Consider the following 17,795-nt stretch of genomic DNA (forward strand, 5'->3'; position numbering starts at 1 on the left):
ATTTTAGAACGTTAGAATATATATATTTGTAATTGTTTTTGCATTTTGTCTCCAAAGGATACAGAGTCCGCTGTTAGGATCGTAACTATATTTTCCTACAATTCCAAAGTATGGTAAAATTGACATGATAAAAGAATACATCCACGTTAAGGCTAACTGGAAAGCTAAACATTTCTTTCTGTATATCAAACGATAATACTTTGGGTAAATTACACAGATGTATCGATTAATCGTAATTCCTATCATTAAATACACCGATTCTCCACCAAAGAAGTATTTTGCCCATGTTATCAAAATACAAAATAAGTGGATGCGGTTCCAATCGGACCTGCTGCTATTTGTTACAGTGAAGATACAAAAAAGCAAATCGGCAGTTCAACTGAAACGTTTCTCAGGAAATGCTCCATGAAAAAAAAAATTTCAAATTGAAGAAAATACTATCTTCTAGAATTTCAGTTTTATCGGTAACGATAAGCTTAACACACACTTAATTAGGAAATAAGAAAAGAAGAAATAAAAAGAAATAAAAGAAGCATAATGAATGAGTACTCATTATTATTAAGAATTTATTATTAAGAATTAAAACCAGAAGGCATGCTTAAGCAGTAAGAGCACTAACATCTTAACCATTCAATCATATAGAACAAACGGTTTTAAAAGCAGAAAAAAAATGCTGAAGAATCGGCATAGTAGCACTCTATTCATGAATGAATAGAGTGCTACTATGCCGATTTTTCAACGTTAATCTGTAATTTTTCCCCGCATAATTTGCTTGATAAAAATTAAGTACTGTAAAATAGGCAACAATTTGCAGTTAATGACAGGAAAAAAACACCCCATACTACTATAGTATCATGAGGGGATTCAAGAATGAAAGAAAATTCATGAAGTATATGAGATTTTTAAAATGATTCATACTTTTCTGACGAAATCATTAAATTATAAAGTAATAACACTCGCGAATAGCTAAATCATCTTAAGGGGGAATTCTATTTCAGAAAATTTAAATATAGAGATAACGCCTTGAATTGTATTACTTGATACATTTACCTTTCTTATTATTAACTTTAACTCAAAAAAAGCAACAAAATAAATAATAAGTTGGCGTAAATAAAAGGTTTTAAAGTTCTGAGGAGTTTTAACGAAATAAAGAAATCTGCTTCATGCTTTCAATGTTCAATGTTTCTTAATGTTCCTTTCGGCAAAAAATAAACTTTGCAATAAACTTTGGCAACAGAGGTGGGATAGGTCGAATAATGGGCGACATACTTACAGCTTTTTCCCATAAGTAGGTACTAAAAGACTTAAAAGTGAGTAAAAGACAGTTTCATGCACAAGTAAGTACTAAAATACTGTTTTGTGTTTTCAATGTTTAATGTTTCGTGTTACATTTCTTAATGCTTCTCTCGTAACATTAATCGCTATAGGTACCCGTAAGCTATTCCAAAGGATTGGCAAACGGCAACCATCAAGCCATTTAAACATCTTAATGTCATCTTTTGTAATGGCTGAATTAAAAAATTCATCCACTACAAAAATTCATCTAAAAATAATATTTTCAACATTGCAAGAGCAAAATTTGTCAATTAAAGTAGTAAGTAAAATTTGTACATAATATTAAGAAAGCAAAATTTATACATAACATTAAAGTAGTGAAACCTTCATATTATATTATTTTAGTGAAGTTTCTACAGAACACTGAATAAAAACGTTACATTCCACATAAACAGTATAAAAAATGATTGATTCCAGCAAATATTGCACGTAAAGGTACTGACACAATAAAAGAAATTTCTATGTACTATGATCCAACCATCATGGTTTGGGGAATCTCACTTAATATATGTTAAATAATTATTACAAATGATAATTAAAGTGATGAAATTAGACACAAACAAAAAAAATTGTTTCGAAATAAATATAAAAGGTTTTCCGATATATCTCTGAGACATGGGGGAAAGTATTAGACTCAATCTGAAAGATATGATCCTTATACTTGAGACATATTATACATTATATAAAAGTCCTTATGACCTTAATCTTTTTTTTTTTTNTTTTTTTTTTTTTTTTTTTTTTTTTTTTTTTTTTTTTTTTTTTTTTTTTGCTCATTTCAAATTTCACTTAGAGTTTTCATGCAACTATTAAATTTTAAACGAAAAGAATTTTCGTGTTTAGACCACATAATATAAATTAGGAAAACTAATAACTTATGAACTAATGGTCAGATTTTAGCATACTTAGATGTGATTTAAATATTTTATAAGATTAACTTTAAATATACTTATAAATTAGTGCTGATTATATGTAAAAATCTTACTTAAAATCATACTTTAATTTATTTCATTTTCCATTTCTTACTTTTTATAATTTTTTAAAGTTTAAATAAATATATTTCAAAATTATTATTATCAACTGTATCTGTTTAAATATATTGATTTTCAGTATCCGTTTCCAGCATTTTTAAATATAAGGGTCACATTATTTATTTTGAGCATGTCTATTACATTTATAATATTACTAATATTTTTAAATGGACACTAATATTACATTTGCTGTACTTATAAAAATAATGTTTATACAATTTGAACTGCATTAGAAAATTGTTGCACAATATCAAACACTTGGCATCTCAGGAGTTGCTTTATTTGGGGAAAATGCTGCATTCGAAGAAGTTGACAATGGTAGCCAGACTTGTTTGCAAGTGAAAAGTTCAAAATATGCTTTTCTGTATTCAGCACTCATAACAATGTATATTATGGGATTGATCACATTTACTAAGTTGACTCCCAACTGGGATAGCGCAGTAAGTGCAGGAATTTCATCTGCACTGTCCCAAAGAAGAGTTAACACCATTGGAGAATAACAAATCAGGAAAGCAACAAAGATGACTAACATCACTTTTAGGACTTTCATTTCTTTATCATCAATGCGATGTGGAAAATCACCTCTTTGACTCTCTAGTGAAGTTGCTGTGGCATTTAATTCTTCAGGCGTAGCAAATACATTGCAATGCTTTCTCATTTGTTGAGATGTCTTATAAGTGATCCAAAAAATTCTAGAATAGCAAATTGCAAGAACCGTGATTGGAAGTGCAAAGTAGGATATAAAAAGAAAAGTTGAAACTGTTATTCCATTTCGTTTTAAAAGGATACAGAGTCCGCTGTTAGGATCGTAACCATATTTTCCTACAACTCCAAAGAATGGTAAAAGTGACATAATAAAGGAATGCATCCACGTTAAAGCTAACTGAAATGCTAAGAATTTCTTTCTGTATATCAAACGATAATACTTTGGGTAAATTACACAGATATATCGATTAATCGTAATTCCAATCATTAAATACACTGATTCTCCACCAACGAAGTATTTTGCCCATGTTATCAAAATGCAAAAAACGTGGTTGCTGTTCCAATCGGGCCTGCTGTTATTTGTTACAGTGAAAATACAAAAAAGCAAATCGGCAGTGCATAAAGTTATAACAAATGCAGTAGTTGGGCATCGAAGCTTCTTCGATTTCCTCAAGGCAAGAATCGACACTGAATTACCAAATATTCCGAGAGACGAAATTATGAGAAAGACAACTTGAGCAATTGTGAATTTTTTCTGCAGATCAGATCTATCTTGTTCTTGGTTCATGTCCAAAGTATCATTATCCAATGAATTGTTTCGGAAAGGGAAAAAGATGTCTTGAAATGAGGTATTCATTTCCTTTAGAATAAACCTAAAATTTATATAAATTTTATATAAGAATCCTATGGGAGAAAGATCGGAATATTAAATAATTTTAACTACATAAACTGTGTCCATATTCTTAACATGCAATTTATAAATGATAACGCATTACTGTGTTTGGTTAGTTAGTTATTCATTGCAAATTATCAATCTTCAGCATTTTAGAAATTTCTTTTCCTTTTCGTTAGAACCGTTTCTTGGCAATGATTTATGCAAAAAAATTTTCGCATTGAGGAAAATACTATCTTTTAGATTTTAAGTTTCGCCGGTAACAATAGGCTGAATGTAATGCATCCTTAATTAGGAAATATGCAAAAAATAAATAAAAGAAGTATAATGATTGAGTGCTCATTTATTGAGGAGTTGCAAAAATATAATGAAGTAATATTTTTGAATAGAAATTGCGAAAGGTACCAGTAAGTGATTCCAAAAAATCAGTAAATGGCAACCAACAGGGCATTTACCAATCTCTATGTGTTTTTTCTTCTTCTTTTTTTTATAATCGCGGAATTAAACTATTCCGCCACTACAAAAGCACATCTAAAAATAATATTTTTAATATTATTTATGCTAAAAATTATAATAATAGTAAAATTTGCACATAACATTATTTTAGTAAAATCTTTATATTATATTACTTAAGTTTATACAGAACACTAATGCATTCCACATAAATAATATGAAAAAATTATTGATTTCCTTAAACATTACATATATATGTTTTGATATATTAAAATAAATTTTTATGTGATACGATTCAACCTTCATTGTTTGGAGTAACTCTCATAACCTATGCTAAATAATTATCACAGATGATAATTAAAGTGACAAAATCAGACGCAAAAAAAAACTCCAAAATAAATACAAAGAAGTTTTCCAACAGATCTCCGAGATATGAAAGAAAGGATTAAACTCAATCTATCAGATACATATCCTTATACTTTAATCATGTTGTACCTAATATAGAACTCTTTATAACCTTTTTTTTTCTTTTTGCGTCTTTTTAAATTCATTCAGAGCTTGTGGACAGCAGAAATATCAAAACGAACTGCAGAAATTGCTCATCAAAAAATGATTCTCAGGAAATTACTAATCTTTTATTTTATTTGAAATGATAATGGTCCTTAAAAATTCAGAATGTTTTCTTAGAATATTTATTTCCCAACGAGTTTTTCGTTCCTTGAGCAAAGATTCATCCAAAAGCGCAGTAAGTGATGATTTTTTTGGTTGCCGTGAATACAATGATATTTATCAAATCATATGAGAAAAATGCTGATAAAAATGTCCAAACACACAAGTTATTAAAAAGATATATTTGTTCTTAATTACACTTTGTAGAATTTTTAGTTGCTCTTAACTGTATATTTAAAAAAGCATTTTAATTGACCATATCGTTTATCGAGTTGTCAAAAATGGTTTTGATTAAAGGAGGAATAATCAAATTTCAATTATTTAAATTCTGATTTGAATAAATTAAATTTCAAACTCTAAGATTTTTTGAACACAGAGCTCAAGACTAAAATTTAATAACTTTTGAACTAATGGTTATATTTTAGAATACTTAGATGTGACTTAAATTATTTATGAGACTAACTTAAAATAAACTTATAAATTAGTGCAGATGGTATTTTGAAATCGAACCCAAAATTGATCCTTAACTTTTTAAAGGTACCTAAATTATTCAATTTTCTATTTCATAATTTTTTGCGATTTTTTAATTAAATATATATCTGAATTATTCTTATGATCAACAGGAATTGTTTAAATATCTTTATTTTCACAATCACTATAAAGCATTTCAATATTTAAGGGTCACATTAATTATTTTGAGCATTGTACACAAATAATACACTTTTGACATTTACAACAATAATGTTTACACAAATTTGCCTAAATAAAAAAATCATAGAGCATTATTGAACATTTAGCATCTACAAAGTTGTTGTATTATTTGAAGAAATTTGCAATGGCAGCCTGACTTGTTTGCAAGTGAAAAGCTCAAAATATGCTTTTCGGTATTCAGTACTCATAGCAACATATATTATGGGATTGATCACATTTGATAAGTTGATTCCCAAGTGAGCTAGCGCATTAAGTGTAGGAATTTTCGCTTTACTGTCAAAAAAATTAGTAAGCATTATTGGAAAGTAACAAATCAGGAAAGCAACAGAGATGACTAGCATCATTTTCAGGATTTTCATTTCTTTAGCGTCAACGCGATGTGGAAAATCATCTCTTTGACTCTCTAGTGAAGTTGCTGTGGCATTTAATTCTTCAGGCGTAACATACAAATTGCACTGCTTTCTCACGTGCTGAGATGCCTTATAAGTGACCCAAAAAATTCTAGAATAGCAAATTACAAAAACCATAATTGGAAGTGCAAAGCAGGATATAAAAATAGCAGTTGTAACTGTTATACCATATTGTCTCAAAAGGGTACAGAATCCGCTGTTAGGATAGTTACCATATTTTCCTCCAATTCCAAAGAATGGTAAAATTGACAAAATAAAAGAATAGATCCACGTTAAAGTTAACTGTAATACTAAATATTTCTTTCTGTATATCAAACGATAATATTTTGGGTAAATTACACAGATATATCGATTAATCGTAATTCCAATCATTAAATGAAACGATTCTCCAGCGACTAAAAATTTCGCCCATGTCATCAAAATGCAAAAAGTGTGGTTGCGGTTCCAATCGAGAATGCTGTAATTTATTATTGTGAGGATACAAAAAAGCAAATCGGCTGTGCATAAAGTTATAACAAATGCAGTAGTTGGGCATCGAAGCTTCTTCGATTTCCTCAAGGCAAGAATCGATACTGAATTAGCAAATATTCCGACAGACGAAATTAAGAGAATGACTACTTGAGCAATTCTGTATTTTTCCTGCTTATCAGATCTATCTTGTTCTCGGTTCATATCCAATGTATCATTATCCATTGAAATGTTTCGGAAACGGAAAAAGATGGCTTGAAATAAGGTATTCATTTCCATTTGAATACACCTAAAATTTATATAAATTTTATATTAGAATCCTATTGGATGAAAATCTGGATAATTAATAATTTTAACTACATAAACTGTGTCCATATTCTTAACGCACAATTTAAATATAATAGTACATTATCGTGTTTGGTTAGTTAGTTATTCATTGCAAAATAGTAATCTTCAACTTTTAAGAAATTTCTTTTCGTTTTTGTCGGTACCGTTTCTTGGCAATGATCTATGTAAAAACAATTTCACACTGAGGGAAATACTATCTTCTAGAATTTAAGTTTCGCCGGTAACAATTGGCTTAATGTAATACATCCTTCATTAGTAAATAAGAAAAAATGAAATGAAAGAGGTATAATGAATGAGTACTCATTTCTTGAGGAAATGTAATAAAATCAAGTAAACAGTTTCATTTCAATGTTTCATGTTCTTAATATTCAACGTTTCGTTTTACATTTCATGTTTTTGCTTTTGTAATATAAATTGTTAAAGCTACCTGTAAGAGATTCCAAAGAATCGGTAAATGGCAACCAACAAGCCATTTACCAATCTTCATATGTTTTTTTCTTCGTTTTTTTATAATCACGGAACTAAAATATTCCGCCACTACAAGAACGCATCTAAAAATAATATTTTTAATATTACTTATACTACAATGGTAAAATTTGTCACTTTCTCTAAACTAGTAAAATTTGTACATAACATTAGTTTAGTAAAATCTTTATATTATAATAAATAAGTTTGTACAGAACATTAAGAAAAACGTTGCATTTCTCATAAATAATATGAAAAAATTATTGATTTCCTTTAACATTACACGCATAGGTTTTTATATAATAAAAGAAATTTTTATGTGTTATGATTGAACCTTTATGGTTTGGAGTATCCCTAATTACATATGATAAATAATTATCACAGATGATAATTAAAGTGACGAAATCAGACGCAAAAATGTTTCAAAATAAATACAAAGAAGTCTTCCAACAGACATGAAAGAAAGGATTAAACTCAATTTGTTAGATATGATACTTTATACTTCAGGTATGTTATACCTAATATAGAAGTCCTTAAACTCTTAATTATTTTTTTCTTTTTGCGCCTTTAAAAATTCATTCAAAGCTTGTGAGCAACAGAAAAATCTAAACGAACTATAGAAATTGCTCATTAAAAAAATGATTTTCAGGAAATTACTAATATTTTTTTTATTTTATTTAAATGATAATGATCCTTAAAAATTTCAGAATGTTTTCTTAGAATATAATTTTATTTCTCCGTGAGTTTTTAGTTCTTAGAGCAGAGATTCATCCAAAAGCTCTGTACGTGAGCTCTCTCTTCCAAAAGCTCTTTGGTTACCGGGAATACAGTAATATTTAACGAATTATATGATAAAAATGCTAATAAAAATTTCCAAAATAGACACAAGTTTTTAAAAAGATATTTTTGTTCTTAATTACACTTTGTAGAATTTTTAGTTGCTCTTAACTATATATTTAAAAAAGCATTTTATTTGGATAGATTGTTTGTCAAGTAGTTAAAAATGGTATCGATTGAAGGAGGAATAACTTATTTTCAATTACTTAAAATCCGATTTGAATAAATTCAATTTCAAACTTTAAGATTTTTAGAACACAGAGCGCAAGATTAAAATTTAATATAATTTTGAACTAATGGTTATATTTTAGACTAACTTAAAATAAATTAATTAATGCATTAAATAAATTAATGCAGATTTATTTAGAAATCGTACTCAAAATTGATCCTTAACTTTTTAAAGGTACCTAAATTATTTAATTTTCTATTTCATAGTTTTGTGCGTTATGCTTAATTAAATATAATGCTTAATTAAATATATATCAGAACTATTCTTATGATCAAGAGGAATTGTTTAAATATCTTTATTTTCACAATCACTTTAAAACATTTCTATATTTAAGGGTCACATTAATTATTTTGGGCATTGTACACTAATAATACATTTGTGACATTTATAACAATAATTTTTATATAAATTTGCATAAATAAAAAGTCATAGAGCATTATTAAATATTTAGCATCTATGAAGTTGCTGTATTATTTGAAGAAATTGGCAATGACAGCCTGACTTGTTTGCTATTGAAAAGCTCAAAATATGCTTTTCGGCATTCGGCACTCATAGCAACGTATATTATGGGATTGATCACATTTGATAAGTTGACTCCCAAGTGAGCTAGCGCGGTAAGTGTAGGAATTTTTGCTTTACTGTCAAAAAAATTAATAAGCATTATTGGAAAGTAACAAATCAGGAAAGCAACAGAGATGACTAGGATCACTTTCAGGATTTTCATTTCCTTATCGTCAACGCGATGTGGAAAATAATCTCTTTGACTCTCTAGTGAAGTTGCTGTGGCATTTAATTCTTCAGGCGTGGCATACAAGTTGAACTGCTTTCTCACTAGTTGAGAAACCTTATAACTGACCCAAAAAATTCTAGAATAGCAAATTACAGAAACCATAATTGGAGGTGCAAAGCAGGATATAAAAAGAACAGTTGTAACTGCTATTCCATATTGTCTCAAAAGGGTACACAATCCGCTGCTAGGATCACTACCATATTTTCCTACAATTCCAAAGAATGGTAAAAGTGACATTACAGGGGCGTTGCTATTACATTTATAATATTACTAATATTATTAAATGGACGCATTTGTGACACTTATAACAATAATGTTTATATAAGTTGATTTAAATGAGAAAATTGTTGCGCAATATCAAACACTTAGCATCTCTGAAGTTGCTGTATTTGAAGAAGTTGCTGCATTCGAAGAAGTTGACAGTGGCCAGACTTGTTTGCAAGTGAAAAGTTCAAAATATGCTTTTCTGTATTCAGCACTCATAGCAACGTATATTACGGGATTGATCACATTTGATAAGTTTAGTCCCAAGTGGAATAGTGCAGTAATTGCGGGAACTTTAGCTTTACTGTTAAAAAAAAGAGTTAGAATCATTGGAGAGTAACAAATCAGGAAAGCAACAAAGATGGCTAGCATCACTTTCAGGATTTTCATTTCTTTGTCATCAACACGATCCGGAATGTCACCTCTTTGAATCCGACACTCTCGTGAAGTTGCTGTGGCATTTAATTCTCCAAGCGTAACAAAAAAATTGCACTGCTTTCTTACTTGTCGAGATGTCTTATAAGTGACCCAAAAAATTCTAGAATAGCAGATTACAAAAACCATGGCAGGAAGTGCAAAGTAGAATATAAGAAGGACAGTTGTAACTGTTTTTGCATTATGTCTCAAAAGGATACAGAGTCCGCTTTTAGGATCGAAGCCATATTTTCCTAGAATATTGAAGAATGGTAAAAGTGACATAGTAAAAGAAAACATCCACGTTAAAGCTAACTGGAAAGCTAAACATTTCTTTCTGTATATCAAACGATAATACTTTGGGTGAATTACACAGATATATCGATTAATCGTAATTCCAATCATTAAATACACTGATTCTCCACCAACGAAGTATTTTGCCCATGTTATCAAAATGCAAAAAACGTGGTTCCTGTTCCAATCGGGCCTGCTGTTATTTGTTACGGTGAAGATACAAAAGAGTAAATCGGCAGTGCATAAATTTATAACAAATGCAGTAGTTGGGCTTCGAAGTTTCTTCGATTTCCTTAAGGCAAGAATTGATACTGAATTACCAAATATTCCGAGAGACGAAATTATGAGAAAGACAACTTGAGCAATTGTGAATTTTTTCTGCAGATCAGATCTATCTTGTTCTCGGTTCATGTCCAAAGTATCATTATCCATTGAATTGTTTCGGTAGGGGAAAAAGATGTCTTGAAATGAGGTATTCATTTCCTTTTGAATAAACCTGAAATTTATATAAATTTTATATAAGAATCCTATCGGAGAAAGATCGGAATATTAAATAATTTTAACTACATAAACTGTGTCGATATTCTTAATACAAAATTTAAATATGATAACACATTATCGTGGTTGATTCGTTAGTTATTCATTTCAAAATATCAATTTTTAACTTTCAAGAATTTTTTTTCGTTTTCAACTGAATCGTTTCTTGGGAAATGCTGCATGGCGATAAAAATTTTCAAATTGACGAAAATACTTTCTTCTATACTTTCAGTTTCACCGGTAACAATAGACTTAACGTAACACACTCTTAAATAGGAAAGAAGGAAAGAAGAAATTAAAAGAAATAAACGAAGCATAAGGAATGAATACTCACTATTATTAAGAATTTATCATTAAGAATTGAAACCATAACACATATTTAAGCAGTAAGAGTAGGGGAGAGTGGGTTCAATTGTAGCAGGGTACGATTGTAACAGAGCAAAAATTTCGAGTGTCGGGTTCTAGATTTGGTTCCTAGGTGGCGCACAAGGTGCATTTAACAAATCTACATGTACATCCCTGATGGCAACCATTTTTATGTACTTTTGAAAGAGTTACATCGCAAAAGATATTTTCACGCCATGCAAGTACTTTTTTTGGTATTAGAATACTATATTATAACAAAGTAATTTTGTTTAAACAAATAAAAATTAGTTACCGAATATGTAAGTGGACACCTTAATTAACATTTCAATAAAAAAAAGATTAGTTTTGCTAATTAACTAGCATTGTTTTTAACAAATGAAGCTGAAATGGCGTCTTGGGGACAATTGTAACAATAAGTAAAGGGACGATTGTAACAGCTGAAAATAAATAATCTTATGTTTACAAACCATTACTTAACTCTTTAAGAACCACCAATAGTTTCCTATATCATTTATATTATGTTGCATGTGCATTATTTTATTTGTCACCTTTCACAGCATAAATTAAAATTTTTAACCCCTTAAAGTTAAAAGTTTAACCCTTTAGGTCTCTGCTCATTATTATTTTTACTCCTAAAATATCACTACTATTTTGATCAATAAAAAAGTATATCACAACTATGATAATATGTATAATTAACTATGTTTTAGTTGAATTTATGAACTGTTACAATTGACCCCATAAGTGGGGACAATTGTAACAAGTGCACGACTGTCAAAAATTGTTAATAACTAATATAATAATATTTAAAATCAGGTATTTATTTTTCTTCTAGTAGAGGATAGTCTACTTTACACGTCTGTCAATAAATACTAATAATATATTGGATTTTTTGTTAGTTAAAAATAGTTAAGTAAAAAATGTTACAATTGACCCCACTCTCCCCTACTAACAACTTTACCATCCAGTTATAAAGAGCAAGCAGTTTCAAAAGCAGGAAGAAAAAAATGTTGGAGAATCGGTTCTTATTTCTATTCATGAATGAATAGAGAGCTACTATGTCGATTTTTTGACGTTACGATTTTACCCCACATAATTTGCTTAAAAATATTAAATACTGTAATATAGGCAACATTTTACAGTTATATTTACATGACAGAAGGAAAACAGCATATACTACCCCCAGCATATCAAAACCCCTTGCCCACAAATAAACCCACAAATAAGTTGAAGACATCAAACATAATATAGGTAAAGGACACATGTTAAATTGGATTAGGCCACACACAGGAAATGAGCAACAAGGAGGCAGATACTTAAGCTAAAAAGGGCACGCAGCTCGATCGGGTGGATATAAACTGTAGCTTTATATTCCTATTTTTAAATTTGATTAATTTTTAAATTGATTTTGTTGTAATTTAGCTATCAATTATACATTTTCTATTTGTTTTCAACCATTAAACCGTCCTCCTTCGAAGAGTTCTTCTTTTCATGCTTTTGGACATCATGCTACAGCTGTCCTTATTGTAACGAAATCAGCTGTACTCTAATGTCATTGTTATTTTTATTTAATTATTTGCTTATTTTTGTAACAGTATTCATTGTATTTTATTGTGGTTGTCAAATTGTATTGTATTGCATTGTAGCAGTCGAGTGCCCATATCATTGGGCGGCACGACTAACCAAATTCTATACTATTACAGTGTCATAAGGGGATGCAAGAGTGAAAGAAAATTCATGAAATATATTAGATTTGACGTTTTTTAAAATGATACATACTTTTCTGACGAAATCATTGTCAATAATAATGTAATAACGCTCACGTATAGCTAAATCATCTTAAGAGCGAATTCTATTTCAGAGAATGTAAATATGGAGATATAGTTTTAAATTGTATTACTTGATACATTTTCCATTCCTATCATTAACTTTAACACCAAAAAATCAACGAATAAATAATAACTTGGAGTAAATAAAAGGTTTTCAAGTTCTGAGGAGTTTAAATGAAATAAACAAATCTGTTTCATGTTTTCAATGTTCAATGTTTCGTGTTAAATTTCCTAATGCTTTTCTCGTAACATTAATTGCTATAGGTACCCGTAAGCTATTCCAAAGGATTGGTAAACGGCAACCATCAGGCCATTTAAAAATCCTAATGTCTTCTTTTGTAATGGCAAAATTCAAATATTCAGCCATTACGAAAACGCTTCGAAAAATAAATTTTTTAATATTATTTACGTTTTAAAAGTACATTTTGTCAATTATACTAGACTAGTAAAATTTGAACGTAACATTGAGTTAGAGAAATCTATATAGTGTAATCTATATTACTTTAGTAAAGTTTGTACAAAACACTAAATAAAAACGTTACATTCATCATAAATTGTATAAATATCATTGATTTCCGTAAATATTACACATATTGGTTTCGACATAATATTTAATGTATTATGATTCAACCTTCATGGTTTGGAATATCCCACAAAACATATGCTAAATAATTATTGCAGATGATAATTAAGGCGATGAAATCAGCCACAAAAAAAGGGGAAAAAATGTTTTAGAATGAATATAGAGAAGTTTTCCGATATATCTCTGAGATATGGGGGAAAGGATCAGACTCAATTTGTAAGATATGATCCTTACACTTGAGATATGTTCTACCTAATATAAAAATCGTTATAACCTAAATCTTTGTTTTTTCTTTTTGTGCATTTCAAAATTCGTTTAGAGCTTATGATCAACAGAAAAACCTAAACTAAGTTGTAGAAATTGCTCATCAAAATAATAATAATAATAATAATAAAGATTTACAAGTAATAATGTATTTTTATTTTATTTAAAATGATAATGTTCCTTTAAAATTGTAGAGCATTTTCTTAGAATATAGTTTTATTTCTCAACTAGTTTTCAGTTCTTCAAGCAGTTATTCATCCAAAGACTCTGTAAGTGACGAAGAGTTTCAGTTACCGTGTATTCAGAAATATTCGAGGAATCACATAACAAAAACATACTATTGAAAATTTCCAAAAGAGACAAGTTAGTACAAAGGTTTTTTTGCTCTTAATTACACGTTGCAAATTGTCTCAGTTGCTGTTAACTGGATATTAAAAAAAGCATTTTATTTGGCTAGTTTGCTTATCAAGTAGTTAAAAATGGCTTCGATAGAAAAAGTAATAATTTATTTTCAATTATTTATTCCCATTTCAATAAAATAAATTTAAAACTAAAGATTTTTAGTAAACAGAGCACAAGATGAAAAGTAGGAAAACTAATAACTCTTGAACTAATGGTGAGATATTAGCACACTTAGATTTGATATAATATTTTATGAGACTAACTTTTAATATCCTAATAAATTAAGTGCAGATGATATTTTAAAATCATACTCCAAATCGGAATTTTACTTTTTAATGATATTTAGTTTATTTAATTTTCTATTTTTTATGATATTTTAATGCTCAATTAAATATATATCTGATTTATTACTATCAACTGTATTTGCCTAAATATCTTTTTTTTCACTATCCCTTTATAGCATTTATAAATTTAAGGGTCACATTATTTATTTTTTGCATCGCACACTAATATAATATTTGTGACACTTACAAAAACAATGTTTATATCAATTTGCAGGGAAAGAAAATGCAGAGCAATATCAAACATTTAGCATCTCTTAAATTTCTATATTTCAATAAGTTGCTGCTTTTGACGAAGTTGACAATGGCAGCCAAACTTGTTTGCAGGTGAAAAGTTCAAAATATGCTTTTCGATATTCGGCACTCGAGGTCCTATTTTAGCATACTTAGATGTGATTTAAATATTTTATGAGACTAACTTTAAATAAACTTATAAATTAGTGCAGATGATATTTAAAAATTGTACTCAAAATTGTTTTTTAACTTTTTGAAGATACCTAAATTATTTAATTTTCTATTTTTTAATTTTTCATCATTTTTTTTAAAATTTTAATTAAATATATATCTGAATTATTCTTATTATCAACAGGATTTGTTTAAATATCTTTATTTTCACTGTCCCTTTCCAGCATTTCTATATTTAAGGGTTACAAAAATTAGTTTGGGCATTGTACACTAATAATACACTTTTGACACTTATAACAATAATGTTTACACAAATTTGCTTAAATAAAAAAATTATGGAGCATTATTGAACATTTATCATCTATGAAGTTGCTGTATTATTTGAAGAAGTTGACAATGATTATTTGCAAGTGAAAAGTTCAAAATATGCTTTTCGGAATTCAGCACACATAGCGACGTATATCATGGGATTGATCACATTTGATAAGTTGAGTCCCAAGAAGGACAACGCAGTAAGAGTAGGGATTTTTGCTTTACTGTCAAAAAAATGAATAATAGTCATTGGAAAGTAACAAATCAGGAAAGCAGCAATGACGACTAGCATCACTTTCATGATTTTCATTTCTTTATCGTCAACGCGATGTGGAAAACACCCATTTTGAAAATCTTCAGTCGTAACAAATACATTGCAATGCTTTCTCACTTGTTGAGATATCTTATAAGTGACCCAAAGAATTCTCGAATAGCAAACTACAAAAAGCGTGGCTGGAAATGCAAAGAAGTGTATAAAAAAGAAAATTGGAACTGTTATTCCATAATGTCTCAAAAGGATACAGAGTCCGCTGTTAGGTTCGTAACCATATGTTCCAACAAGTCCAAAGAATGGTAAAATTGAATGAATAAAAGAATACATCCACGTAAAAGCTATATGCAATACTAAATATTTCTTTCTGTATATCAAACGATAATACTTTGGGTAAATTATACAGATATATCGATTAATCGTAATTCCAATCATTAAGTAAAACGATTCTCCAATGACAAAAAATTTTGCCCATGTTATCGAAAGGCAAAAAGTGTGGTTGCGGTTCCAATCAGGCCTGCAGTAATTTATTATTGTGATGATGCAAAAAAGCAAATCGGCAGTGCATAAAGTTATAACAAATGCATCGGTTGGTCCTCGATGCTTCTTCGATTTTTTCAAGGCAAGAATCGATACTGAATTCCCAAATATTCCGAGAGACGAAATTATGAGAAAGACAACTTGAGCAATTACGGGTTCTTCCTGCTTATCAGATCTATCTTGTTCTTGGTTCATGTCCAAAGTATCATTATCCAATGAATTGTTTCGGAAAGGGAAAAAGATTTCTGGAAGTGAAGTGTTCATTTCCTTCTGAATAAACCTAAAATTTATATAAAATTTGTATAAGAATCCTATTGGAGAAAAATCGAGAAAATTAAGAATTTTATCTACATAAACTGTATCCATATTCTCAACACACAATTTAAATATTATGACACATTATTGTGGTTGATTAGTTATTCTTTGCAAAATATCAATTTTCAACTTTCAATTTTCGAAATTTTGTCGGTTTCAATGGAATAGTTTTTTTGAGAAATGCTTCATGCGAATTTTTTAAATTGAAGAATATACTATAGAAGAATATACTGAAGAATATACCAGAATTCAAGCTTATGAGCCAAAAGAAGAAATCGCTCATCAACAAAAAATAATAATTTTAAAAAAATACAAATTTTTATTATTAGTTAAAATGATAATGATCCTTCAAAATTTTAGAACGTTTTCTTAAAGTATAATTCCATTTTTCGGGAAGTTTTTAGTTCTTTGTGCAGAGACTCATACAAAAGCTTTGTAAGTGATGAAGAGTTTTAGTTACCGTGAATTCAAAAATATTCCAGGAATCATTTGACAAAAAAATGCTAATAAAAATTTAAAAACGAAACAAGTTATTAAATACTTATTTTTGTTCTTAAATACACGCTGCAGATTTTCTCAGTTGCTGTTAACTGGATATTGAAGAAAGCATTTGATTTGGCTAGTTTGCTTATCAAGCAATTAAAAATGTTTTTGATTGAAAAAGGAATAATTTTTTTCAATTATTTATTCCCGTTTGAACAAATTAAATTTCAAACATTAAAAATTTTTGTGTACAGACCGCAAGATAAATAGAAATCAGGAAAACTAATAACTTTTGAATTAATGGTCAGATTTTAGCATGCTTAGATGGGATTTAAATATTTTATGAGAATAACTTTAAAATATATTTATAATTTAATATAATTTTAATTATACTTATAAATTAGAAACTTCTTATAAATGATGTTTATAAATCGTACTTTAGTTTTTTTTAAAGATATTTAATTTATTTCATTTTCTATTTCTTATTTTTTATGATTTTTTTAAAAATTAAATAAATATATATCTGAATTTTAGAACGTTAGAATATATATCTAGATTTTATTATCAACTGTATTTGTTTCAATATACTTATTTTCACTATCCCTTTCCAGCATTTTCAACTTTAAGGGTCACATTATTTATTTTGAGCATTGCTATTACATTTAATAATATTACTAATATTATTAAATAGACGCTATTATTACATTTGCGACACTTATAATAATAATGTTTATATAAGTTTAACTAAATAGGAAAATTTTTGCGCAATATCAAACACTTAGCATCTCTTAAGTTGCTGTATTTGAAGAAGTTGTTGCATTTGAAGAAGTTGACAATGGCAGCCTGACTTGTTTGCAAGTGAAAAGTTCGAATTAAAATAAAAGAACTTTCTATGTACTATGATTCAACCATCATGGTTTGGGGAATCCCACTTAATATATGCTAAATAATTATTACAGATGATAATTAAAGTGATGAAATTAGACACACTAAAAAACAATTGTTTCGAAATAAATATAAAAAGGTTTTCCGACAAATCTCTGAGACATGGTGT

General features: G+C 28.6%; 3 protein-coding genes across 5 annotated transcripts in view; all 3 read right to left on the reverse strand.

Moving 5' to 3' along the window:
- LOC107447106 (G-protein coupled receptor moody) overlaps positions 1-17,795 on the reverse strand; it is a 65,939-nt gene that overhangs the window by 20,655 nt on the left and 27,489 nt on the right. Inside the window, exon 2 of one of the 3 annotated variants that reach the window (XM_016061926.4) lies at positions 8,611-10,589. The exons of 1 other annotated variant lie outside the window; for it this stretch is intronic. In XM_016061926.4, the coding sequence (XP_015917412.2) occupies positions 9,479-10,573 (1,095 nt within the window). In that variant the 5' untranslated portion in view covers positions 10,574-10,589 and the 3' untranslated portion in view covers positions 8,611-9,478. Of the gene's footprint in view, positions 1-8,610; positions 10,590-13,805; positions 16,224-17,795 lie in introns of those variants that run through there. One more of the 3 variants, XM_043038936.2, reaches the window with a different exon arrangement.
- On the reverse strand, positions 2,614-3,705 carry LOC107447091 (G-protein coupled receptor moody-like). Its single transcript, XM_016061905.3, has one exon. The coding sequence runs from the start codon at positions 3,703-3,705 to the stop codon at positions 2,614-2,616; it is 1,092 nt and encodes a 363-aa protein (XP_015917391.2).
- On the reverse strand, positions 8,786-9,358 carry LOC139426430 (G-protein coupled receptor moody-like). Its single transcript, XM_071185299.1, has one exon. It carries the CDS (start codon positions 9,356-9,358, stop codon positions 8,786-8,788), a length of 573 nt encoding a protein of 190 aa, XP_071041400.1.

Source organism: Parasteatoda tepidariorum, chromosome 1, assembly GCF_043381705.1.
Source record: "Parasteatoda tepidariorum isolate YZ-2023 chromosome 1, CAS_Ptep_4.0, whole genome shotgun sequence".
NCBI classification, from domain to species: domain Eukaryota; kingdom Metazoa; phylum Arthropoda; class Arachnida; order Araneae; family Theridiidae; genus Parasteatoda; species Parasteatoda tepidariorum.